The sequence below is a fragment of the Macaca nemestrina genome, chromosome 10, assembly GCF_043159975.1.
Source record: "Macaca nemestrina isolate mMacNem1 chromosome 10, mMacNem.hap1, whole genome shotgun sequence".
In the NCBI taxonomy this organism is placed as follows: domain Eukaryota; kingdom Metazoa; phylum Chordata; class Mammalia; order Primates; family Cercopithecidae; genus Macaca; species Macaca nemestrina.
The window spans coordinates 37,191,841-37,218,399 of record NC_092134.1 but is presented as its reverse complement, the minus strand read 5'-3'; the positions used below and the strand labels follow the sequence as shown (position 1 = coordinate 37,218,399).

The window sequence follows — 26,559 nt, the reverse complement described above, 5'->3', positions numbered from 1 at the left end:
TTCTCTTTTTAAAGACATAGAAATATATATGTATAAACTTTTTAAAAGCTATGCGCACGCACACACACACACACACACACAGCCTGTTTGTGATTGTATTTATGAGCTGTGAATAATCTTCTGATGCCCCCTCCCCTACCCACCTTTAGGGTCTCTTTCACTCACATTGTCTGTATATTTTCCAATTTTTATCTTTCCTCTCTATTTCCTAACTGATCTCTCTTTTATAGGCCATAATATGAAGCTAAATTATATTCCTATTTATTGTGGTCATCTAAAGGAGTTTTTGCTTTCTGTTCTAGGTGTTTTTAATGACACGAAATTAATTTTTATATTTTGTGGTTTTGCAGGCTCAGTCTGCTTTTATAGTATATTATTTGTGTCCACATGTATCATTTTTATGGTAAAGTCTTTGCTGGGCAGGAAAAGCGCCTTTCCTGTCTTTGTATGTTCCACAAGACTTAACACAGAGGTTGTAATAAACGTGTATAAACGAAATTAAGTAATTAAGGACTCAAAACAAAAGCCTGTGCCTGGCAGTGTTTCCATAGCAATTGGTAGCAGGAAGCGACAAGGCTGAGAATCACAGACCATCTTCCATAAACTTGATTCTGTCTCCAATTTTGGTCGCAAGTTGCTTGTAGACCCCACCAGACACTGCTGAGGGGTGGGAGGGGGCATCCGGAGGGGCGGACACTGAGCTGAAACCTGTTTTACCTCAACGAGTTTGAGTTTGGATCCAGGAGCCTTTCCAACCTATCCTTCGGAAAGGCGTTGTGGGAAATGTGGGCGGAGGTGCCAATCGATCCTCCAGTCTCGGCTCTATCCTCCCTCAGCCCGGTTCCGCGTTATCTCAGGGACCGTCTGGTAGCGGATCCCGGAACGGAGCTGGCCAACGGATATGTGCGCGGCACCCGCCACCTCAGGGTGGCGGCACCCGCGCGGACCCAGGAGCACCTCCCCTACCGCATCTCCCTCCTCCCCACCCCCAGGTACCCTTGGCTCGCGGCCCTCCGAGTCCCGGGCTCCCGCCTCAGAACCTGTGGGCAGATGTTTCCTCCACTCAGTACCCTCCCGGGGCTCTGCCTCCAGGCTCGCGTCCCAGCACCCTAGGCAGAGGTTTCCCCCACTCTGTCCTCTCCCGGGATTCTACCTTCAAGCTCCGGTCCCTGCCCCTGGGCACAGCTTTCCCCTACTCTGCCCTCTCCCGGAGCGCTATCTCCAGGCTCCCACCCCAACCCCCTGGGCAGAGGTTTCCCCTATTGCCCCCCTTCCGGGGCTGTACCCCAGGTTCCCGTCCCTCACTCCCGAACACTCTGGGCGCCCTCACCCCACCACCCCTTGACCCGCTTCCACATAACCACGTGATAGACACAGCTCACTTTGCTCTCTCGGGGTGACCAAACTTCAGTTTCCTTATCTGAAAAGTAGGGACACTAGTCTCCATCTCGTTTACTCAGGACGGGACAAGACGACCAAAAAAGAGAGGATTCCTCATCAGGTTTACTACTCATTGGCATTCTTGCAATGCTTACCGCCCCGGTTGCTGTGGTTGAGGGAGGCGAGCAAAGGGCAGCGGCTGCGAGCGCCCGCCCCCGCCCCACCCTCCCGGCCCCGGGCGGCGCAGGCTGCGGTTTTTCGTCCTCCACTGAGTCCTGCCAGTGGCCGGAGCCCGGTGGCCTCCCGGAGACCCTCGGCGCACGGGGACATGGCAGGCGGCCACAGCCTCCTGCTGGAGAACGCGCAGCAAGTGGTGCTGGTGTGCTCTCGCGGTGAGCGCTTCCTGGCGCGGGATGCGCTGCGCAGCCTGGCAGTGCTGGAGGGCGCCAGCCTGGTGGTGGGCAAGTAAGTGGCCGGGCGCGTAGGGTGGGGGCCGCCACGGGCGGAGCTGGCCTCTTTTCCTCTCACTGTGCGCTCTGAAGGGAAACAACGCCGTGAAAGCGTCCCTGCACAGAGACACGTGGGCAAGCCAGCCTTTGGGGCACCTGTTGCTAACACGCTCTGCAGCTTGGGGTTGTCATTCCGTTTAAAGAGCTCAGAGAGGAACATCCCATTGGAACGCATCGGGGTCCAGCCTCTGCTGGTAAAATATCACTGTCCAACCATCAGAAGGGGTTGAGGTCCTCCCCAGTGCTTCTTAAAGTGAGGCCAGGAGACCATCTTTGTCAGGGTGGCCTGTGGTTATTTTACTCTTACGCCAGATTTCTGATTCCACCTGCGTCCCCAACTCCCTATCCCTAGAATTTTAGAATCAGCATCACTGGGGCTGGAGTTCTGAGACCTGAATTTTTCAAAAGTACCTTTCACATCCCCTGGTCTCGTACACTAAAGCTTTAGAAACACAGAGAACATGTAGACGATAATGGCCCTGAGTGATAATAAATCAAGATTTGGCTATCAGAAAACAAGATATTTCTCTTACTCTTCTGAACTTCCTGCCAGATCTGAATAAAAGAACAAAGTTTGAGGGTGACTTAGGGTAGCAAGGGAAGTTGGATGAGAATTCAAATCTAAAGGGCCCTACGGAGCCACAGTTGCACACCATGAATGAGTCTCACAAACTGACCACGGCTTATCTGAGGCAGTTTAGGATTGTGCAAGAGTCCAGCTTTTGAGGTACTGTGGGTTGGTTTAATTTTATTTATTTATTTATTTTCACTGTGTCGCCCAAACTGGAGTGCAGCGGCGCGATCTCAGCTCACTGCAACCTCCTTCTCCTGGGTTCAAGTGATTCTCCTGGCTCAGCCTCCTGAGTAGCTGGAATTACAGCAGCCGCACCACCATGACCGGCTAATTTTTGTACTTTTAGTAGGGAGAGGGTCTCACGATGTTGCCAAACTGGTCTCTAACTCTTGACCTCAAATGATTTACCCGCCTCAACCTCCCAAAGCGCTGGGATTACAGGCATGAGCCACTGCACCCAGCCTATATATACATATATATATATTTTGAGACAGGTTCTAGCTCTGTCGCCCAGGTTGGAGAGCAGTGGCTTGATCTCGGCTCCACCTCCAAGGCTCAACTGCAACCTCCACCTCCCAGGCTCAAGCCATCCTCCCAGCTCAGCTTCCCGAGTAGCTGGGACTACAGGCGCGGGCCACCAGGCAAGGCTAATTTTTGTATTCTTTGTAGAGACAGTGTCTCGCCGTGTTGCCCAGGCTGGTCTCGAACTCCTGGGCCCAAGCCATCCACCTGGTTTGGCCTCCCAGTGCTGGGATTACAGGCATGAGCCACCACGCCCAGACTGATTGGTTTATTTTTAATTAATAAAGGGATGAAAATATTCCCAATTTACTATAAAAATATTATTTAAAATTTTGCTTAGAAAGTTGAAAAATATCTACCTGGGTTGGGACTGGAGTATCTTATAAAAATTACATCAATGAGGCCGAGTGCAGTGACTCATGCCTGTAACCCCAGCACTTTGGGAGGCCGAGGCAGGTGGATCACCTGAGGTCGGGAGCGTGAGACCAGCCTGGCCAGCATGGTGAAAGCCGGTCTCTACTAAAAATACAAACAGTAGCTGGGCGTGGCGGTGCACGTCTGTAGTCCCAGCCACTCCGGAGGCTGAGGCAGGAGAACCGTTTGAACCGGGAGGCGGAGGTTGCAGTAAGCCGAGATTGCACCACTGCACTCCAGCCTAGGGGACAGAGTGAGACTCCGTCTCAAAAATAAATAAATAACTAAAATTATACTAATGCACCAACATGAAATCTCGGGTTCCAAGACATGTTCTATGTTCACATCAAAACCACAAAATGTAGGGAAAGCAAAAGAAAGGAATTGATGTGTGGTCTGGCAGGTGGGGCTTTTTCATTCCAGTCTGCTACATTGTTCTCAGAGTTTGTTGGATTTATTACATTGAAATAAATTTATAAGAATATCAAGAACTTTGCCATTCAAATATGATTAGCTCAGTACAGGATGTTGCTGTTTTTATTTTCACTTACTATCATCACTGTCTTATATATCAAGTTGGTACAAAAATCAAGTATAGAATTGGAATAATTATCTGGTGATTCGTGGTGCTTTGACGTATATCTCCCACCTTCATTATCTGAATATTTTAAGGTAAAAGTGCTTTCAGGGTGAATTATTTAGGTGATTGTCTTAAATTGTCACATCACTTCCCTTATGCAGAACCTGTGTGTTCAAAGACAACTTGATCCAGCTTTTCTTTTGGTAGACAAGAAGAACACAGGCTGTGAGTGTGAGTGTGTGTAGGGGGAGGAGTACTGATTAAAAGCACAGAGAAGTGGAAGAAAGTTCCATTTCAAAGCCCAGAAATGGATGAATTTTAACTGTGTGTTATTTTTTTTTTCAACAAGTATATATATACCATGGTGTGTCCTGATTAGAATGAATCTCAGTGAGATCAACTAATAGTCAATCCCCTATAAGCTATAGATATATAAAATGAGTCCTGGAAAAGAATATGGTTTGAGGGTCACCAGAAACTCCCCCTTCCTAAAAATAAATATCTCAGTGATTGTCCGCCACAGGGTGTAGATACACCACCATTGTATTCATTCATTTAGGTCTCTAAAGGTATCTCATTCTTAAATTAAGTTCTCTCTCTCTCTCTCTCTCTCTCTCTCTCTCTCTCTCTCTCTCTCTCTCTCTCTCATTCTGTGTGTGTGTGTGTGTGTGTGTGTGTGTGTGTGTGTGTGTGTGTTTGTAGGCTGTAGTTAATCTTGAAGAAGCTCCCAGTTGTGGAAAAGAAGCACAAACTGTCAGTAATACGTATCTTTATAATTTTAATGGCTACCTTAAAAAAACACTTTTGGGGGAATGCTTTTTGTTAGTTTCCTTCAATAACTGTCCTCATTATGTCTTCAACAAAGGACATAAACCTTTATTCAAACATACGTAGGACTCCACCAATGAATGAGAGAACCACACTGTCGAAAGGTAGATAAGCATGGGATTAGTGGGGTCAGGAAGAGGATCCAGTGTCCTTGAAATTCCCCTCCTGCACAGAAGGAGAATGTTAGAGATTTATTTCTTAGGTCTGACTTTGTTAAAACAACCTCTCTTAAAGCAGCGTCAGTCATCAACTCTTTGCATAAGAGCATTATCTTTGTTCTTTCCCATTTAAGGGTCAATTTCTAGTCCTGCTGGTCCTTTCCACCACCAGATTCACTGCACACTGGGTAGATTATGTAACTGGGCCAGATAAAAGCTGTTAGTGATGAAGAATTGTATTAATCAGGATACTAAATTCTATTTCAAGACTTAATTTCTTATTCCACCCTAAGTTTATCCTCTCCATGCCCCCATAATCGTTATTTCTTTTCCTATCGTAACATCTTCTCTTTCCATCCGGTTTCTTCTGCTCCTCCACTCTTACATTTTGTTAGGTTAACCCAACCACTTCTGCCCCAGTTCTGAATCCCTTATCCTAACTGCTTTTCACAACACATTCCAGCTCTCAGGTTAATAGCCCTGATTCTCCATGTTGGAAACACGAATTTGCTGTAAGTGACCAAGACCTAAATTAACATTGGCTGAAACAAGATGGAAATATATTTCTCTCCTATGTGAAAATCCAGACATAGGAAATGCAGGGCTAGTTGATTGCAGTATTCCATGGGGTCCTCAGGAGCCAGGGCCCTGCTGCCTTGCTCTCCCATCCGTGGCCCACTTTCTTACACTCACTCCATGACCCAAGATGGCCACCCCATCTCTAGTTATGGTGTCTGCGTTCCAGCCAGTAAGAATAGGAAGAGAAGACAATCCTACTAACTAGACCTTAGTCTCGTAGCCACACCTGGCTAGCGGGAGACGGAGAAATGTAGTCTAGATTTTGGGTCGTCATGTGTCCAGCTAAAATTTAGGGCTTTACTAGTGTAAAAAAAAGAGAACACTGATCTTGGGGAACAAATGGCAATTGTCTGCTACATATGTTTGATGTTTAAAGTTTTTTTAATTGTAAATTTTCATGGTACATAGTAGGTATATATATATGGGGTACATGAGTTATTTTAAAACAGCCACACAATATGTAATAATTATATCAGGGCAAATGGGGTTTCCATCATCTCAAGCATTCATCATTTCTTGGTTTCACAAACATTCCAGTCGTACTCCCTCAGTTTTTCTAACATGTGCAACATATTATTGCTGATTGTATCCACCCTTTTGTGATGTCAAATACTAGGTCTTATTCACTGTATCTAACCATATTTTTCTAGCAACTAACAATCCTCATTTTTCTCTTCTCCCCTTATATTCTTCCCAGCCTCTGGTAACCATCATTTTACTCTCTGTCTCCATGAGCTCAATTGTTTTCATTTTTAGCTTCCACAAATGAATGAGAGTATGCCAAGTTTTCTTTCTGTGCCTGGCTTATTTCACTTAACATAGTATCCTCCAGTTCTATCCATGTTGTTGCAAATGACAGAATCTCACTCTTTTTTTATGGCTGAATAGTACTCCATTGTGCATATGTACTACATTTTCTTTATCCATTCATCTGTGGGTGGGCACTTAGCGTACTTCCAAATCTTGGCTATTGTGACTAGTGCTGCAATTAATATGGGATGCAGATATCTCTTTAATATACTGACTTCCTTTCTTTCGCATATAGACCTACCAGTGGGATTGCTGGATCATATGGTAGCTCTATTTTTAGTTTTTGAGGAGCTTTCATACTGTTCTCCATAGTAGCTGTACTAATTTACATTTCCAACAGTGTACGAAGGTTCCTCTTTCTCCACATGCTCGCCAGCATTTGTTATTGCCTGTCTTTTGGATAAAAGCCATTTTAACTGGGGTAAAATGATCTCTCATTGTGGTTTTGTTTGCATTTCTCTGATGATCATTGATGTTGAGCACCTTTTCTTATACCTGTTTACCATTTGTATCTCTTCTTTTGAAAAATGTCTATTCAGATCTTTCGTCAATTTCTTAATCAGATTATTAGGTTTTTTCCTATTGAGCTGTTTGAGCTCCTCATATATTCTGGTTATTAATCCCTTGTCAATTGGATAGTTTGCAAATTATTTTCTCCCATTCTGTGGGTTGTCTCTTCACATTGTTGATTATTTTCTTTGCTGTACAGAAAGAAGCCTTTTAACTTGATGTGATCCCATTTGTCCATTTTTGGCTTGGTTGCCTGTTCTTGTGGGGTATCCCTCAAGAAATTGTTGCCTGAACCAATGTCCTGGAGAGTTTTCCCAATGTCTTCTTTGAGTAGTTTCATAGTTTAAAGTCTTAGATTTAACCCATTTAGATTTTATTTCATTCTTTTGCATATGGATAGCCAGTTCCCTAGCACCATTTATTGAAGAGACTGTCTTTCCCCCGATGTATATTCTTGGCATTTTTGCTGAAAATGAGTTCACTGTAGATGTATGAACTTATTTCTGGGTTCTCTATTCTGTTCCATTGGTCTATGTGTCTGTGTTTTATGCCAGTACCATGCTGTTTTGGTTACTATAGCTCTGTAGTATAATTTGAAGTCAGGTAATGTGATTCCTCCAGTTTTGTTCATTTTGCTGAAGATGGCGTTGGCCAATCTGGGTCTTTTATGGTTGTCTTGAACATGGCTAGAGATGCTTTTCCAAAGACTCAGGTTCAAAATAGAAACACAGTAAATGTTGACTAATTAACACCAAAGGATCTGAAATCATATTTTAAGTCACTCATCAGATTTCTAACAAGATTTCTCCAAATTTAGTAACTACTTCTTGATTTTTCTTCAGAGATGGGTTTATAAAAGCTATTGGTCCTGCTGATGTTATTCGAAGACAGTTTTCTGGAGAAACTTTTGAAGAAATAATTGACTGCTCTGGGAAATGTATTCTACCAGGTATTTACCTCTTTTTCAGTAAAGGTCTACAAGTAGCTTTAACAGTAGCTCCTGAAATGTAAAGAGGAAGAGTAACAGCTTATTTTAAAGTCTCAAAATAATATTTTAAAAATCATAGTTCCATGTATTGAATTTCTATTATTGATTGTCTAGCTGCTTTCAAACATGGTTTCACCTTGAATCCTTATAACTTCCCTGTGTGGGAGGTATCATTATCTATACTTTACAGTTTAGAAAATTGAAGGCTAAGGGTGAAATATGTTACCCAAGGTTCCTAAACAGGAAACAGGCAACCTAGGAATCAAGCCCATTCATTAGACTCCACTGCTTCCCACTCGCATGCTGAATAGAAACCAGCTGTGTTGTGTTTAGGTTCAAAAACAGTCAAAAGAACTTTATTAATCCATAGGAGCAGTTTCATAGTTTCGTAGGAGTAGTTCCAATGGCATAGGAGAGGCTAACAAGGCAGCTGCTGTCTCTACTACCAGAAATACTCTAAATTTGAATAGGGTGTGAAACAAAGGATCCAGCTCTGGGCAGAAGAAGAAAAAAAAGTGCTACAGCTTTCACTGCAGTTCACTTGTATCTTTAATGATTGACAACAGAATCAGTTTATTAACCATCATCTCCTACATTAACTATGTTGTATGACTTCATGTAATCATCCAAAACAAGTTTCACAAACTTTGAGTTCTACAGAAACAAAAGGGCTTCATATTTATATCTTATTTTTATATAAAATTTTTATGCTTTTAGATGTTTATTGTACACATCTGACAGAGCTTCTATCTGATGGGTTTTCATTTGTTTGTTTATTTTGAGACAGAGTCTCATTGTGTTACCAACGCTGGAGTGCAGTGGCGTGATCTTGGCTAACTGCAACCTCCACCTCCCAGATTCAAGCAATTCTTGTGCCTCAGTCTCCTAAGTAGCTGGATTCCAGGCATGCACCACTATGCCTGGCTAATTTTTGTATTTTTAGTAGCAACAAGGTTTCACCATGTTGGTCAGGCTGGTCTCGAACTCCTAACCTCAAGTGATCTGCTGATCTCAGTCTCCCAAAGTGCTGGTATTATAGGCATGAACCACCACGCCTGGTCTTCCTTATGATTCTTGAGGGTCAGGAGACAAAGTCAGGGTGAAATGTTACGAAAAAGAGGAATATAGCAGAAAACAATCTGAGTAGGGGCTTTTGATTTTAGTCCAATCAGAGCCAATAATGAGTCATTTAATCCATAAGATATCTAAAATATTTTGGAAAGAAACACTTTGCTGAACTGTACCTGGATAAACAACAATTTCAAGTGATTGCTTTACAGTTTCTCCTTAATTAAAATACATTTCTTTCTTGAAGATAGATTCATCTTTCTGATTTCATATTTTCCCTTCTCAGAGTTGCAGGGGGAGGGGATTGTAGTATTATGTTTTCATATCCAGATTATTCCTTGTGATAAGGTTCATGGTTTTGCTTAACTAGGGGGCTTGACAACCTGATTTCAAAGTTTATTTGGGCCAGGTGTAGTGGCTGATGCTTGTAATCCCAGCACTTTGGGAGGCCACGTCAGGTCGATCATTGGAGGCTGAGGCGGGCAGATCGTTTGAGACCAGGAGTTCAAGACCAGCGTAGGCAACATGGTAAATATTAGCCTGTGTGGTGGTGCATGTCTATAGTCCCAGCTACTAGGGAGGCTGAGGTGGGAGGACTGCTTGAGCCTGGGAGGTCAAGGCTGTAGGGAGCCATGAGTGTGCCACTGCACTCCAGCCTGGGTGAGAGTGAGAACCTTTCTCAAAAATAAATAAATACATAAATAAATAATAAAATAAAATAAAACGAAAGCTTATTTGGTGAGCATGGACTTACTGAGCAAAAGGAGCTGTATTTCTGTAAGGGATATTTTCATCGTGTTGCATCCCCTCCTTCATTAAAGCTTTCTAGACCAGCCACACAACAGGGCAGTCTTCTTTTCTCTCTGTCAGGGGAACCAGACAGACAAATTCTTCCTTTCATGTTCCTTCAAAATGGATGGCTACCATCACGCTTTCCCCAGAGCAGCAGGGTGTAGTGCTGCTGTTTGCCTGCTGTCTAAGTGTTCTCTATTTCTTAATTGTAAGATAACTTGATTTATTGATTACAGGTTTGGTGGATGCGCACACACATCCAGTATGGGCTGGTGAAAGAGTTCACGAATTTGCAATGAAGGTAACTGCAACAAATCATGGCAAATCAAAATAAAGCACAAATATGAAGTCTTTTGCTGAAGAGTTAGCAGGCTATCAAGCTTTGCAACATATGTCAACATATTTTTAATGGATATTTTTACTTGCTCGGGCATGGGAAACAAATGACAACAAAACTTATTTATATCTGCCCCATATCATTGTATTATACACAGGGCTCTTCCTGCCCACTAATGTCTCCCTCTCTTTCCTTCCACACATTCCCCTTCCAAATCACTATCTCTAGTAGCCTTTGAAAGGGCTCCAAGGAATAGTTTGAAAATCGCCATTCATTGGAGTAAAGTTTGGAAAAATATGTTACTAATCACAAAAATAAAATGTCTTATATTTTTCTCTTTTTCAGAAAACTGAGACTTATTAAGAATCACAAAATGTAATCTGTGTTAGTCATATATCAGCTGTAGCCAACTTCTAAATCCCTGGTTGGAGCAATTTTCACATGTGTTTTTAAAAAAGAAAGAAAAAAAAAAATGTGCCTCCTGGCAGCTAAACTGGCTTATTTCAGGAAAAGAAGAAAAAAAAATTCTTTTCTTCAGATATCATGTACTTCTTCAACAAACTAGAGCTGTTTTTAAGACTGTTTTGTTAAATCACAGAATTTCAGAGCCAAAAGCAGTCCAATCCTCATTGTACAGATGGAGAAAGAGATTTACAGTCCAGTCCTCTCATTGTGCAGATAGAGACAGCCGGGTCTAGAGAAGGGAAGAATGTTGACTAGGGCCACCAGATGGAGGATGGCAGAACCCAGATGAAAACTCTGGCCAGGAGACCCCAGGCCTGCATCCTTTCTCTGCACCATACTCCTTGCTGCCCAGAGCAACTGGAGCCCAGTGGGACCCCAGAAAGAGCCTCTTTGAGTGACAAAGGTCAAGCTCCAAACTCTGATGGCCAAATATTGAGACAAGGAGACTTCCCGGGGCCGCTTTAGTGGAGATCTGAATAATTGCAATGGGGTTCCCTGCAACTCCTGAATTGCCTAAGCTTTGTTTTCTCAAACAAGCTGAGGGATGGAGGGAGGGCTGATACTTAGCAAGTACACATTGTGGGCTGATTGACTTGTTAAAATATTGCAATACTCCTGTGCCAGGTTATTTTTGTTGTTGTTGTTTGTTTTGTTTTTGTTTTGTTTTGTTTTTTTGAGACAGGGTCTCGCTCTGTCACCCAGGCTGGAGTGCAGTGACCCTAACTCCACTCCCTGCAACCTCCACCTTCCGGGTTCAAGCGATTCTCCTGTCTCAGCCTCCCGAGTAGCTGGGGCTACAGGTGCTCACCACCACACTCAGCTAATTTTTGTATTTTTAGTAGAGACGGGGTTTCACCACGTTGGTCAGGCTGGTCTTGAACTCCTGACCTCTGATCTGCCCACCTCGGCCTCCCAAAGTGCTGGGATTACAAGTGTGAGCCACCGTGCCCGGCCTGTGCCAGTTTTTAATTGCCACTGCTCTGAGATCGCAACAGGCCACTCACCACATCTCCCATCTCTACCACTCCAGCGTCTTCCCCGGACCCCTTTGGAGCTCCCCACAATCCAGTGTCTGGCAGACTAGGGCCTTCCAGGACTGTGTATCCCAGCACTTTTCTAATCCGATGGATTGGTGCCCGTGCCATATGGCTTCTTAGTCATTACATAATATTGCCCCTGGAGGTAGATTCTTCAGACCTCCCTGCAACTTCCTCGCATTTGCCGGCCTAAAGGTGAGGCGTGTGTTCAGTTGGCAGGGGCCACCTACATGGAAATTCACCAGGCCGGAGGAGGGATCCACTTCACCGTGGAGCGCACGCGCCAAGCCTCAGAGGAGGAGCTGTTCCGCTCCTTTCAGCAGCGTCTCCAGTGCATGAAGAGGGCTGGCACCACGCTGGTGGAGTGCAAGAGCGGATATGGCCTCGACCTGGAGACCGAGCTCAAGATGCTGCGCGTGATTGAGCGCGCCCGGCGGGAGCTGGACATCGGCATCTCGGCTACATACTGCGGGGCTCATTCAGTGCCTAAGTAATCTTAGCCAGTGGGGACCGGGGTTTCACTCAGAGCATTGAAAATGAGCCCCGGGGGTGGAGGTGCGTTAGCACTTTAGCTCTTGCAGGGAGATGGGTAGAAGTCTTTGGAAAGACCTGATTCTAATGGCCACTTATCCCGCAGACTCGGTTTTAGGAAGGCGATCCCTTGGCCTCATCAGTCTGCTAGTCCTTTAATTATGATAGAAAAGCTGTTTCAAGCTCTTTGGGTTAAGAAAAAGAAATGGCCCCTTGTAGGTCTTTTAAAATTACACATATTAATTTGAATAATTTCCCATGATAATTAATTAGCATTTCTAAAAGCACTTTAGAAATTAATAGTAACACTCTTTAGGAGGTAGTTCAAACCTTGTGGTCTAGGTGACTCAAAGGGGTTCGTTTTTGTTCATCTGTTTGCTTTCTTAACAGCAAACATTTTTGTTTTGTTGTTGTAAATGATTTTTAGCCTTCCCCTTTATCTAAAAGTTCCTCCTACATGGCCTTACCGTAGAGAACTCTGTTCCTTTCTGCACTTGCATTTTTACTTGTCCAGAGTTCCTTTGGGTCCTGAAATTTCTAAATAGGAAGGCTCATGGTTCCAACAGCCAATTGAACTATCTAAAAGAAACCCAGGACTTGAACATGCATAAGGTGCCTCCAAAGTCTTAGTGCGGTCTTAAGCACTAATAACTTAGATATATAAATACAATACTACAGACTTACAATCATTGTTTAAAAATCTAATTGTTTGCCGGCGCGGTGGCTCAAGCCTGTAATCCCAGCACTTTGGGAGGCCAAGATGGGCGGATCACTAGGTCAGGAGATCAAGACCATCCTGGCTAACACGGTGAAACCCCGTTTCTACTAAAAAATACAAAAAAACTAGCCGGGCGAGGTGGCGGGCGCCTGTAGTCCCAGCTACTCGGGAGGCTGAGGCAGGAGAATGGCGTAAACCCGGGAGGCAGAGCTTGCAGTGAGCTGAGATCCGGCCACTGCACTCCAGCCTGGGCGACAGAGCGAGACTCCGTCTCAGGAAAAAAAAAAAAAAAAAAAATCTAATTGTTTAAATTTCTTTTACATTTATCTGATTTTGGAAACTTTGGAAAATAAATTTATTTTTTAGGCCAGGTGCAGTGCTATAATCCCAGCACTATGGGAGGCCAAGGCAGGTGGATCACTTGAGCTCAGGAGTTTGAGACCAGCCTGGCCAACATGCTGAAACCCCATCTCTACTAAAAATACAAAAATTAGCCAGGCGTGGTGGCCCATGCCTGTAATCCCAGCTACTCAGGAGGCTGAGGCACAAGAATCGCTTGAGCCGGGGAGGCGGAGGTTGCAGTGAGTGGAGATTGTGGCACTATACTCCAGCCTGGGCGACAGAGTGCTCAAAAAAAAATGTCTTTTTTAATTGACAAATAATATATTATTGTGTAGAGTATGTTGTTTTAAAATATGTATACATTGTGAAATGACTAAATCAAGCTAATTAATATATGCATTACCTCATATTTACCACTTTTTGTGGTGAGAACACTTAAAATCTATTTTTTAACAATTTTTAAGAAAACAATACATTGCTATTAGCTATAGTCACTGTGTAATGGAAAAATATAAATATTTAATGTTAATAAAAATTAACCCTTCATGTTAATTATCATCTTCGATCAGAGGAACTAAAAAAGTAACATTAAAATTTATTTTTCAAAATTCACAAAACTAGTTACGTGGAAAAGAAACATAAGTATTTAATATTTCCAGTGATCTTTATTATAAGTTTTTAGCATTTATATTTCTGAAATTATTAAAGCTTAAAATTTCACTGAGACTCTTGAGACATTCTCTATAGAAAACAGTAGATTTTTTTTCAGTAGATTTTATATTCTGTTTTTTTCAAACAGAATATAAAGTGTATAACAGTCTGCTTTCTTTTTCAGTAGAAAATAGTGTGGCATGGTGGAAAAGCCTCAGTTTGAAGTGATGCCAGACCTGGGTTTGAATCCAGCTTGGCTACTTCCAGCTGGGTGATTTTGAGGTCATGACTTAACTTTTCTGAACATGAATTACCCATCTGTGAAACAGAGCTAAATGCCACCCTATTCTATATGATTGTCTTGAGAATTAAAAATAACTTGGTAGGCTGGGCATGGTGGCTCACGCCTGTAATCCCAGCACTTTGGGCGGCCGAGGTAGGTGGATCACCTGAGGTCAGAAATTCGAGACCAGCTTGACCAACACAGAGAAACCCCATCTCTACTAAAAATACAAAATTGGCCGGGCATGGTGGCACGTTCTTGTAATCCCAGCTACTCTAGACCGAGGCAAGAGAATCTCTTGAACCTGGGAGGTGGAAGTTGCAGTGAGCCGAGATCATGCCATTGCACTCCAGCCTGCGCAACAGGAGCGAAACTCCGTCTCAAAAAGAAAGAAAGAAAGAAAGAAAGAAAGAAAGAAAGAAAGAAAGAAAGAAAGAAAGAAAGAAAGAAAGAAAGAAAGAAAGAAAGAGAGAGAGAGAGAGAGAGAGAGAGAGAGAGAGAGAGAGAAAGAAAGAAAGAACTTCTGTAAGTGTCTGTCTCTCATAGTCCACCTCTACCCACCTACCCAAATGGTTTTGCTGAGTGAGAGCCTTCTGTGTGCCAAATATAGGGCTAAAGTTTCACAAAAATTTTCTTCATCTGCCAATGAGCCTCTGAGGTCTGCATCTTGATTCCCATTGGTAAAACCTGCGCTCAAATAACAGCTAAAGAGCATCTCCTAAGTTATGTGACCACCATGTGGTAGAACTCTGTGTCTACCTGACTCTAAAAGCCCAGGCTTTTCTAACATATAACTACTGCAGAACTTTATTTTATCTACTCTTCTTATTATTAATTTTTTTTTAGAGACAGAGTCTTGTTCTGCTGCCCATGCTGGAGTGCAGTGGTGCAGTCATAGCTCACTGCAGCCTCAAACTCCTGGGCTCAAGCAATCCTCTTGCGTCAGCCTCCCCGGTTGCTGGGATTATAGGCATGAGGTACCATGCCCAACTCCACCACAATTTGAGAGAGAATTTCAGAGCCTCGTACTATCCTCCTTCCCCATGTCCCCAGATGGTGAGACAGAAAGTCTAAGGCAAGTGCTTCAGGAAACATTGTGGAGGAAGAAAAAGGCAGGGTGATAACTGGGCTCAGGTAAGGGGACCACAGGTAGGTTATCAGGGGGAGTATCCAGGATGACCTCTGAGTGTCCTTTACAGGAAGATTATGCCTTTTTTTTTTTTCTTTTGGAGACAGAGTCTTGCTCTGTCGCCCAGGCTGGAGTGCAGTGGTGTGATGGATCTCAGCTCACTGCAACCTCCACCTCCCTGGTTCAAGCAATTTTCTTGCCTCAGCCTCCTGAGTAACTGGGATTACAGGCACATGCCACCACGCCCGGATAATTGTTCTATTTTTAGTAGAGGGTTTTTGCCATTTTGGCCAGGCTGGTCTCGAACTCCTGACCTCAAGTTATCTGCCCATCTTGGCCTCCCAAAGTGCTGGTATTACAGGCATGAGTCACCGCACCCAACCAAATTAAGCTTTTCAACCAGGTAGCCTTGCTGGCATCCCCAGAGGTAACACAGGTCTGCCAGAATGGATGAACTATTTGAGTCTCTGTGTAGAGGGCCAGTGCATACAGAAGTCTTGTCAATACCTCCACTATGTAAACATGGCCCAATAGTTAAGAGCCCAGAGTCATAGCTTTGAGTCTTTCTCTACCTTTCTGAGGCTTGAAGTCATTTACCTCTACTGCTCCTCAGGTTCTTCAAATGCCAGATAACCCTATCCTTTTGTTTTTTGTTTTTAATATTTGCCCATGTCAATCTCATTTTCTTCCCCCAGAGGAAAAACTGCTACTGAAGCTGCTGATGATATCATCAATAACCACCTCCCAAAGCTGAAGGAACTTGGCAGAAATGGGGAAATACACGTGGACAATATCGACGTATTTTGTGAGGAAGGTGTCTTTGATCTCGATTCCACCAGAAGGATTCTTCAACGTGGAAAAGACATAGGGTTACAGATTAACTTCCATGGGGATGAACTCCACCCAATGAAGGCTGCTGAGGTGTGGCTGACTTTTAGTTTTCCCCTCATCAACATTCATTCTTGCACATTCATGCTGTGGGAAACTTAATTAGTTTCTTCAAAGCCCTCTGAAAAGATACTGAATGGGGAAATTTGTTTGAACAATGTACAGATTGGTCTGGTTGAGACTTGAAAACCCTGACCTCTATTAAAAACTTACTTTTTTGCTGATCATTTACTTTCATTATCATCCACTGGTGTATTAATAGAAAAAGAATTGGCCGGGCACAGTGGCTCACATGAGCCTGTAATCCCAGCACTTTGGGTGGCTGAGGTGGGCTGATCACGAGGTCAGGAGATTGAGACCAGCCTGGCTAACACGGTGAAACCCCATATCTACTAAAAATACAAAAAATTAGCCAGGCATGGTGGCATGCGCCTGTAATCCCAGCTACTCGGGGAGGCTGAGGCAGGAGAATCGCTTGAACCCGGAGGCAGAGGTTGCAGTGAGCCAAGGTCGCACCACTGCACTCCAGCCTGGGGGACAGAGCGAGACTCCATCTCAAAAAAAAAAAAAAAAAAAGAAAAGAAAAGAAGAGAAAAAGAATTACCTCAATGATCTCTTTTACTAAATTTCTAATGTATTTTTCTTAGCACACAAAGCCACACTGGCACAGTATATTAATTTCACTTGGACCTTTTCAGATCTTTCTGTGGCAGCATCCAAATCATTTTAGTGGAGCACACCAAAAATAGCCACAGGATGATTTTCAAATTCATATATCTTTGCTCAAATTAATTCACTTATTCATCCTTTCAACAAATATTTGAATGAATACTGTGTGCCAGGCACTGTTCTAGGCATTGAGAATTCAGCGGTAAGACAAAGTCCCTGCAGTCCTGAGTCTAGGCTTCTCTCCTCTAAAGCCTTAGACCTAAATAAACAACTGCCTTTGGAGCTTAAAGACAGATATAGATACCCCACCTGCGCGCCTCTCAACTGCATTATATCCAGCTTGATCTCTTAGCCTTGTTTCCAAGTCTTGTCCCGTTTTCTGCTTCAGTGAATGACACCATCACCTGTCTGTTGCTTAAGTCAAAATCTTGGATATCATTTTGACTGCTGCCTCTCCCTCACCTACCACATTTCGTCCAACCACCAATTCCTCCCAATTCTCCCAAATAGCTCTAGATCCCCTTCTCTCACTTCTGATCCATAGAATTTTCTGTTTCAGAAAATGTCTGAAGGATTTGTGTTTAAGAATAGTTTTTGAAGTAGCCCACTAGCTAATTTTCAAATGAATGCCCATTACAAACCCTTCACCCATTTGGGGGATTGGGTTTACAACAGTTGGTTGGCAAGAAATCTTAATAATAAAACGCTGTTTCTCTTTATGGGAAAAACAATTTACGCCGGGCTTGGTGGCTCATGCCTGTAATCTTAGCACTTTGGGAGGCCAAGGCAGGTGGATCACGAGGTCAAGAGATCGAGACCATCCTGGCCAACATGGTGAAACCCCATCTCTACTAAAAATACAAACATTAGCTGGGCATGGTGGCACGCGCCTGTGGTCCTAGCTTCTCGGGAGGCTAGCGGGGAGAATCGCTTGAATCCAGGAGGCGGAAGTTGCAGTGAACCAAGATCGCGCCACTGCACCCAACCTGGCTACAGAGCAAGACTCTGTCTCAGAAAACAAACAAACAAACAGACAAAAAATAATTTAATGGAACTTCATCGATTCATTGTTGCTGTTTGTTAAATCTTTCCCTCTCCGCCCCTTCTCCTTAGCTTGGGGCTGAACTGGGAGCGCAGGCAATCAGCCACCTGGAAGAAGTGAGTGATGAAGGCATCGTTGCCATGGCAACGGCCAGGTGCTCTGCCGTCCTTCTGCCCACCACAGCCTACATGCTGAGGTAAGGTCGTTTCTCACCCAAGACCCAAGAGCTGCAAGTACAAGCTGTAAAGACACAGACGTCCAAAGTGCCCAGACATTGTTTCATTGCCATTACAAATCCCTTAAAAATGCAGATGAAGAAAACTCAGTTAATGAAGATGCCAACCCTGGCCTGATGTTCGTAAATGAATTTCCCTGAGGAAGGAACTTAGACCCAGATTGCCTTTGTGTGGTAGGATTATTGAGGAAGATGGAGCTTTCTTTTTCTTTTTTCTTTTTTTTCCATGGATTTTGGAATTTTCCAATTAAAAATAATTACTATGCATTATTTTTATAATTAGTAAATAATGAAATAGGTGCAATACTTTTAAATATATGCATAAGATGTTAAAGATATTTAGCAGTATTCAGAATCTGCATGAGCTGTTTTCTAAAGGGATGTTAGTGGGTGCCATAATTGTCACAAATCTTCGTAAATCCTGGGGGTGGGAGGAAAGAGAAGACATATATTTTGTAAAATCTCCCCAGATATTTTGCTGTATGCTGCCTATGAATTGAATATACTTAGTTCATCTGTTATTACTGTTGCTCTGATTCTAACTAATATGAGATCCGATGTCTTCTGACCCTTCCCATTGTACCACTTACTTATATGATATCCGAGTTTGTGGTCTGGGAGGCCAGCAGTCAAGAGGAAGTTTATCTTCTCTTAGGACTAGGTGCTTTCTGTGTAGCTAGGATATGTGGTCTTTTGCATGGGGAGTGATTCTGCAGTTAAGACAGTGGTTCTCAACCCCAGGGTAATTTTGTCCCTCAGGGGACACTTGGCAATGTCTGGCGACATCTCTAGTTATCACAACTAGGATGCTACTGGCATCTAGTGGGTAGAGGCCAAGGTTGCTGCTAAACATTCCTCATTGCACAGAACAGCTACCCAAAACAAAGAATTATTCAGCCCAAGACATGAATTGTGCTGAGGTTAGGTAAGACCAGGCTCCGAGTAACTTTTAGAGGGGTGAAGAAAGGAATACTTCAGTTCTTTTCTCAAATCTACTATAATTTTATATGCACATATATGATATTATACATTTTTATTATTATTACTATTCTCTTAATTTAAAGAGTAAACACAATGTAGACTACAATCAGGAAATATCAATAACTGTTCTTGGTATGACCAATGTCTTATGCATTTCAAGTGTCATCAGTCTAAGTCATCAATCAATATTTATCTCCACCATCCAAGAAATAAGTTTTTGTTTTTTTTGTTTTTTTTTTTTTTTGGGGAAAAAAAGGCTTTCTTCGGCTGGGCGCAGTGGCTCACTCCTGTAATCCCAATACTTTTGGGAAGCCAGGGTGGACAGATCACTTCAGGCCAGGAGTTCAAGACCAGAATGGCCAACATGGTGAAACTCCATCTCTACTAAAAATACAAAAATTAGCCAGGCATGGTGGCACGTGCCTGTAGTCCCAACTACTAGGGAGGCTGAGGCAGGAGAATCGCTTGAACCCAGGAGGGAGAGGTTGCAGGGAGCCAAGATCATACCACTGCACTCCAGCCTGGGCAACAGAGTGAGTGAGACTTCATCTCAAAAAAAAGGCTTTCTTTAACTGGTCTTGAATCTCTTAACATGGAGCAAAAGCATAAGACTTTGTGGTCCTGGAGGGCAATTCAGCATTAAAAGTCTGAACCTTGTTCCTATGCCAGCAGAGGCTGTCATCTGCCATTGCCACAGACAGGTTTAGCCTCCTGTTAGGACCACAAGGGCAGTCGAAGTGAAGGCCACTCTCTGGTTTCTGGCTTCTCGTTTCTGTATTTTTCTGATCTCTGCATCAGGAGAGACCAGCAGGGCCCCCTGCTCTCCCCTGAACCCTCTCTTGACTCTCATTTCCAGAGTAATCATTGCCTTATGCTACTTAAGGACTTGCTTTAATCGTGTATTTTATGTATATTTGCATGTAATATTTAAATGTATTCAGGAAATAGTCACCTTGGTTTTTATGGAGCGCCCTTAATACTTTTACAGCCTCACTTTATTCTCTTTTACCCCTAAGTATTTATGGAAGGGGAGGAGGGACATTCAAATGACCTGCAGGGACATTTGAAGCTGTACCCTTTCCTCACTCTGTCTCTGCTTCACTCACCTTCTCTCATACATTGTTGAAAAACATTTTAAGTGGTCCTACAAGTGATCGATCATAGACTGGGAGTGATTCTAGGGCAAAAATCATCTCTGCTGGACTCTTTCTCTATTGCAGCAGTTATTCCCAAATTAAATCTGTCCTCATTGCTTTAACAAGCTTTCAGGCTTTGCTTTTTTTTGATGTAACACTTTTGAGATATGTCCTAAAGAACAAAGAATATTTCACCAGGGAGGTCAAGGAGATGCCTAATTCAGGAAGAAGTATAAACATTTTACACACTAAATTCTTGGGCCTTCAAGATTTTAAAGGACCTACAAAGATGTTTGAGGCAAAAAACAAAACAAAAACAACAACAAAAAAGAGGGGTAAGGGAGAGAAATGCATAGGAAATTACAAAATGGAGCTAATAAAAATAGCATATTGTGGCCTGGCACAGTGGCTTATGCCTGTAATCCCAGCACTTTGGGAGGCCAAGATGGGTGGATCACCTGAAGTCAGGAGTTTGAGACCAGCCTAGCCACCATGGTGAAACCCCATTTCTACTAAAAATACAAAAATTAGCCAGGCATGGTGGCGGGCACCTGTAGTCCCAACTACTTGGGAGGCTGAGGCAGGAGAATCGCTTGAACTCAGGAGGCGGAAGTTGGAGTGAGCCAAGATCATGCCACTACACTCCAGCCTGGGCAAGAGACCGAGATTCCATCTCAAAAAAAAAAAAAAAGCATAGTGTAACCTCACTTATTATTTAATTTGGGAGTCACCAAAAGAGCTTACTAAATTTCAAAACCATTTGTAAGTTATATTTTCCTCCCTTTGCAAGAATGCCTTAATATGTAAGATGGATGAGATAAACAATCATTAATTAAAAGTTAGGCGTATCTAATTTCAAAAGTCGAATGATAAAAATCAGGAGTCCTGGAATTATATATGTAACTCTACCACTAATTATTTAATCTTGAGTTTCTGCTTCTTCTTCCAGAATATGAAGGCGTTGACTGTCTCAAGTTCTCTTCTGTTCTGAACAGCTATTCTACAAAAGTTCCCATTCTAGAGACTGACATATTTTTTTCCTCGCCTTAGACTGAAACAACCTCGAGCCAGGAAGATGTTAGATGAAGGAGTAATAGTTGCTCTGGGAAGTGATTTCAATCCCAATGCATATTGCTTTTCAATGGTAATTATTTTTTTCATGTGCCTTTCTGAGCAGACTATCTACCAAGCATATAAATAATTTTAAAATATTTCACTAGCTGTTAAAACAGTGTTAAAAATCTAAAAATACTTTCTGTGAAACAAGAAAAAAAGGGGTAGACAGCAGTGTAATTGGATTTTTCTGTCCCAGATAAATGCCTGCAGGCATAGAGAGAGGAGAGAAGCTTCTACGTGCATTATTTTCTGATTCAGCTTTGAACATTGTGGTTTTACAATAACCCATTTCCTTTCTCCAGAGAATAGCATAAACTCCAAGAGGTCTTAGTTAGTAAGGGTGGAAGTGAACTTCATTGTGTGCAGTAAGTGGTCTTGAAAAGTTGTCAATAAATATTAAATACACAATCCCTTTAATAAAGTAATCTTTTCCAAAGTATAAGAACCTTTATGTATAAACTTCGATTTTTCCCATTGCAATTGAGCCAATTCCTCCTATACCTTTAACTGCCTCTATTTGTTGTGCTGTGTTGAGAAATGTTTTAAATTGCAGTGCCATATGTCACTTTCCTCCAACACTTTTCTCTTCCTGCCTTAGCCAATGGTCATGCATCTGGCCTGTGTAAACATGAGAATGTCCATGTCTGAAGCCTTGGCTGCTGCCACCATCAATGCAGCTTATGCACTGGGAAAGTCTCACACACACGGATCGTTGGAAGTTGGCAAACAGGGAGATCTCATTATCATCAATTCATCCCGGTGAGTGTGCTCCCAACTTAGTGTGCTCCTGAATGATCGATCATAGACTGGGAGTGAGTCTAGGGCAAGAATCATCTCTGCTGGACTCTTTCTCTATTGCAGCAGTTATTCCCAAATTAAATCTATCCTCATTGCTTTAACGAGCTTTCTGGCTTTGTTTATTTTTGATATAACACTTTTACCATATGTCCTAAAGAATAAAGAATATTTTGCCAGGGAAATATTTTATATTGTGCCCACTGAAGTATAGAGATGAGGCCTAAATCCCTTTTCCACTAATTATTAGTGTCAGACTCTGTGTGGACTCAGACACTAGCCAGTCCCCTCTGTGTTGACCCCTTTCCAATGAGCAAATCTACTGACAGGCCCTCAACGACAGGGCGGATCAAGTTTTCAAGATCTTTTCATCTACCTGGTATCTTTTGTAGATTTCCAGGTTTCTGCTCTGTTTACCTGGACTTTGACCGGGTTGTGCCCTCTGGCATGTGTTTGTGTTTTTCTGCTCGGCTTCTGATTTTCAACTAGCTCCCAACTCTGGCTTGTCACCCTGGTTCTGATTCATTCCCTCTCCGATTTCTCATGCCGACTGGATCCCAAAAGCTTAAACTTAGTTTTCCTGTTCCTGGTGGCTTATCACTCACCCACCCACAGTCTGTTGCCACCTGGGCCTCCAGGGCGATATTAGTCTGTTGTCACACTACTAATAAAGACATACCTGAGACTGGGTAATTTATAAAGGAAAGAGGTTTAATTGACTCACAGTTCTACAGGACTGGGGAGGCCTCCCAATCATGGCGGAAAGCAAAGGAGGAGCAATGTCATGTCTTAAATGGCAGCAGGCAAGAGAGCGTGTGCAGGGGAACTCCCATTTATAAAAACATCAAATCTTGTGAGATTTATTCACTATCATGAGAACAGCATGGGAAAGAACTACCCCCATGATTCAATTACCTCCCACCGGGTCCCTCCCACAATGTGGGAATGATGGAAGCTACAATTCAAAATGAGATTTGGGTGGGGACATAGCAGCCAAACCATATCAGGGTCTTGCTGTTCCAGATCTACAAGTCATAAATCCTATGGCTACTTGACTCTTACAAACCCATTGCAGCCCTTGAACCTCATGTCCTCCAGAGACACCTGCTTTAAAATTCTCTCCATGATCAGAAACCACTCCCTGTATTGAATATAATGCTGATGGTGACATTTATGTATCACTTAATGAAGCAAATATTTTAAGATCAAGTACTTAAATGATATTATTAAATAATGTTTGATTTACCATAGACTAGTTAGTTATGTACTGTTTTTTAGAAAGCCCAAATACCATTGACTGGGTGTAAATAAATGTGTAGGGAATGCATTTTAAAATTAGCATTTATTGATAAAGTAATAATTTTTACTTGCACACATTGCAGTAATTTTTTTTTTTTTCCTAGATGGGAGCATTTGATTTACCAGTTCGGAGGCCATCATGAATTAATTGAATATGTTATAGCTAAAGGAAAAGTCATCTATAAAACATGATAGATTTGAAAAGAGAAGACTTTTTGAGTATATGAAATAAGTCAATATAGTTATATTAAAAGTTAAAACACCTTAATATTTACCAGAATTATATCACTTAAACCTAAATGTACTTCAATGTCTTTTTAAGTCACTCAAAAAACCCCAGGGATAGATTTGTTTTCATTTAACACATGCATTTGACATATAAACAGGTAAACCTATTGTGATTAAAATCATAAAACATCCAATTATTTCACAAATATTAGTTACAAATATTCCGTAGATTAATATGATGGGGTATCACAAAAATGCCTTTGTGGGGAAAAGTAGGCTTGACTTAAAATTTCCATTTTGTGTCTGTATTTCACGTTTCAGTTTTTAAACTATATTTAGTGAACATTGGGGAATGGAAAGAAATCTAAGTGATACACCCCAATGAAGCTAAAATATAGCCTTCTGTTAAGCAAATGGTATTTCCTTTCCCCAAGTAGTTTATTTTCTAGATGCTTTTCAAATGAATTAATGTCCTCTGATGAAGAGTGTCCTTCCATTTCTAAGGTCTTCTCAATCTCAGCAACAGAGCTTCCCGGCAGCGTTCAAGACACATCATTTAATACACAGGCATAGGGACCTTCCTGAAATGGATGCATTTTTTCCAACTACAATCATGTAATTTTTTTTTGAAATTTAAAAAATTGTTGATTCTTCACATTACAATTGGGTAAAACACATTTGACAGCTCTCAATAAATGTTTGCTCTCGCTCTTATTGTTGTTTCCTTTCAGCCTGGAAGTAGATCAGCGGCGTTGTCTATTCGAGTGTTTTAGGAAATTACAAGATTATTTGTAAAGAGTGGGTAATTATTTACATATAAATGGGTGTTTTTAAAAGCCATGTGAGTTGATTTGAAATCTTTTTAAATGTTTCAGTCATCTTTATAATCACAACTGCATTACCAAACTTGGTAAGAAATGATATGAGAAGTAAAGATTGACTCTCCAAATGATCACTAACATCAGGTTAATAGAGCCTGAATGAAAGAGGCTTTGCTGTAGTCAATATAAAGCAATTCAAAATGCCCCTCATTGGAAGATTAAGGGTAACATTGCATACTGTTGTCATCACGATGGGGTCTCTGGAGCTCTGAACCTCATGTGATTGTTTAAGAAGTCTTGACACAGTGTGGGGGGCACACAGTTGCTGTGTGTGATGGCTCCCCTATGACCAGTCACCTAGGCACTGTGAGCATTTGGGATGCAGGAGATAGACATAAGGCCAAAACTGAATGTTAGGTCTGCTCTTCCCTGGAACTCAAGCAACACAAGACTAGCTTCTTCTATTGAAGAAACAAGGAGGAGAAGCACATCTGATTTTTCATCTAGCAGGCACTCACTTTAAACAAATAGCATTCATGCCTTTTTTGAATGAAGGCAGAAGATGACATCTACCCTAAACTGCCCTAGTCCTCCCAGGCCAGTGTGCTGCAAGCCCGTGCAACTCCACGGAGTTCACTAGAAATGCGGAACCTCTGGCTGGACCCAGACCTGCTGAGTTGGAATCTGCGTCCTAACAAGCCCCGGGTGATTCACATGCACATTAAGGTCTGAGCAGCTCTGAGTTCTAAGCCCTAGTCACACCAATCTTCACACTGTTCCTTAGGGGACAGTGAGCTGCTCAGGGCCGTGCCGCATGGTTCTGTCTGCCCAGAATGCTTTCCTTCTCTTACTTACATGGGAATTGGAGCTGGATGCCCCTCCCTACATTCCCACATCTCTATGATAGCCTTTAAAGCATTGTAATTTTACTGTCTTTTCTATTTTAGACTAATGAAGTCTACCCTCTGGGTTGAAACTAATGTTCTCCAACTATTTTTTCAGTATATTTTCAATGTTTACATTTAATAAATTAATACTGTTTACAAAAGTAAGCAAAAAGGCAAAATGGGCCGGGAGTGTTGGCTCACGCCTGTTATCCCAGCACTTTGGGAGGCCAAGGTGTGTGGATTCCCTGAGGTCAGGAGTTCAAGACCAGCCTGACCAACATAGTGAACCCACGTATCTACTAAAATTACGAAAATTAGCCGGGTGTGATGGCGCATGCCTGTAATTCCAGCTACTCGGTAGGCTGAGCCAGGAAAATTGCTTGAATGCGGGAGTCAGAAGTTTGCAATGAGCTAAGATAGCACTTTTGCACTACAGCCTGGGCGACAGATCCGAGACTCCATCTCAAAATAAAGCAAAATGAACCATAAAGAGAGAACCATAAAGTTTAATAAAAAGCAATCTAGTGACCAGACCCAAAAATCAAACACAGGTTTAAAGCAGTATGAAATGCATCTGCTTTTGAATTTTGCCGGTTGTGATTTTTTTTTTTTTTCTTTTTTTTTTTTGGAGATGGAGTCTCACTCTGTTACCCAGGCTGGAGTGCAGTGGCGCGATCTTGGTTCACTGCAACCTCTGCCGCCTGGGATCAAGCAATTCTCCTGCTTCAGCCTCCCAAGTAGCTGGGATTACAGGCATCTGCCACTGCGCCTGGCTAATTTTTGTAATTTTAGTAGAGTCAGGGTTTCACCATCTTGGCCAGGCTGGTTTTGAAATCCTGACCTCGTGATCCACCTACCTTGGCCTCCCAAAGTGCTGAGATTACAGGCATGAGCCACCGCGCCCGGCCTCTGATGGGGTAGATTGTCAGATACGGGCCCATGGATCACGCCAAATCACACTCCCATGCCCCTGAGTGTTACTCTCCCAAATTGACTCTGGGCCTGGAACGTGACTTGCTTTAGCCAACAGGATATTAGTGAATGTGGCACAACAGGGGCTTGAAAAGCCCTTGTGCTTTAGGGTTTGCCTCCTCCGGCTGCCCTGAGACAACTTGTGACAAAGCCCAGGTGAGCCTGTGGGGCTGGGGAGGAAATCCTGATGCCTTCAACTCTTTTGTTGCTAGCCAACGGGAAAAAGAGTGTACTGAGTCAAGCATATGTTCTAAAAACAGTTGACATCTGTCAACTGAATCCTTC

General features: G+C 42.6%; 2 protein-coding genes across 2 annotated transcripts in view; one reads left to right on the top strand and one right to left on the bottom strand.

Annotated features, from left to right (window-relative positions):
- Positions 1 to 908, bottom strand: part of LOC105483668 (coiled-coil domain containing 38) — a 67,499-nt gene extending 66,591 nt beyond the window's left edge. The window contains exon 1 of the mRNA XM_011744641.3: positions 718 to 908. The gene's annotated coding sequence lies outside the window, so the exon portion shown is untranslated. The remainder of the gene's footprint in view (positions 1 to 717) is intronic.
- Positions 909 to 1,631: 723 nt separating this feature from the next.
- LOC105483665 (amidohydrolase domain containing 1) lies at positions 1,632 to 24,304 on the top strand. The gene is made up of 9 exons (XM_011744638.3): positions 1,632 to 1,845; positions 7,707 to 7,813; positions 9,949 to 10,013; positions 11,764 to 12,041; positions 15,901 to 16,126; positions 17,876 to 18,000; positions 21,207 to 21,300; positions 21,871 to 22,031; positions 23,471 to 24,304. Exons 1-9 carry the CDS (start codon positions 1,709 to 1,711, stop codon positions 23,556 to 23,558), a joined length of 1,281 nt encoding a protein of 426 aa, XP_011742940.2. The 5' UTR covers positions 1,632 to 1,708; the 3' UTR covers positions 23,559 to 24,304.
- The last annotated feature ends 2,255 nt before the right edge of the window (positions 24,305 to 26,559 follow it).

Coding starts and splice junctions, on each gene's coding strand:
- LOC105483665 (XM_011744638.3), top strand. CDS start 1,709: ATGGCAGGCGGCCACAGCCTCCTGCTGGAGAACGCGCAGCAAGTGGTG. Junction 10,014..11,763: donor TTCACGAATTTGCAATGAAG/GTAACTGCAACA, acceptor GCGTGTGTTCAG/TTGGCAGGGGCCACCTACAT. Junction 18,001..21,206: donor ACCACAGCCTACATGCTGAG/GTAAGGTCGTTT, acceptor TCCTCGCCTTAG/ACTGAAACAACCTCGAGCCA.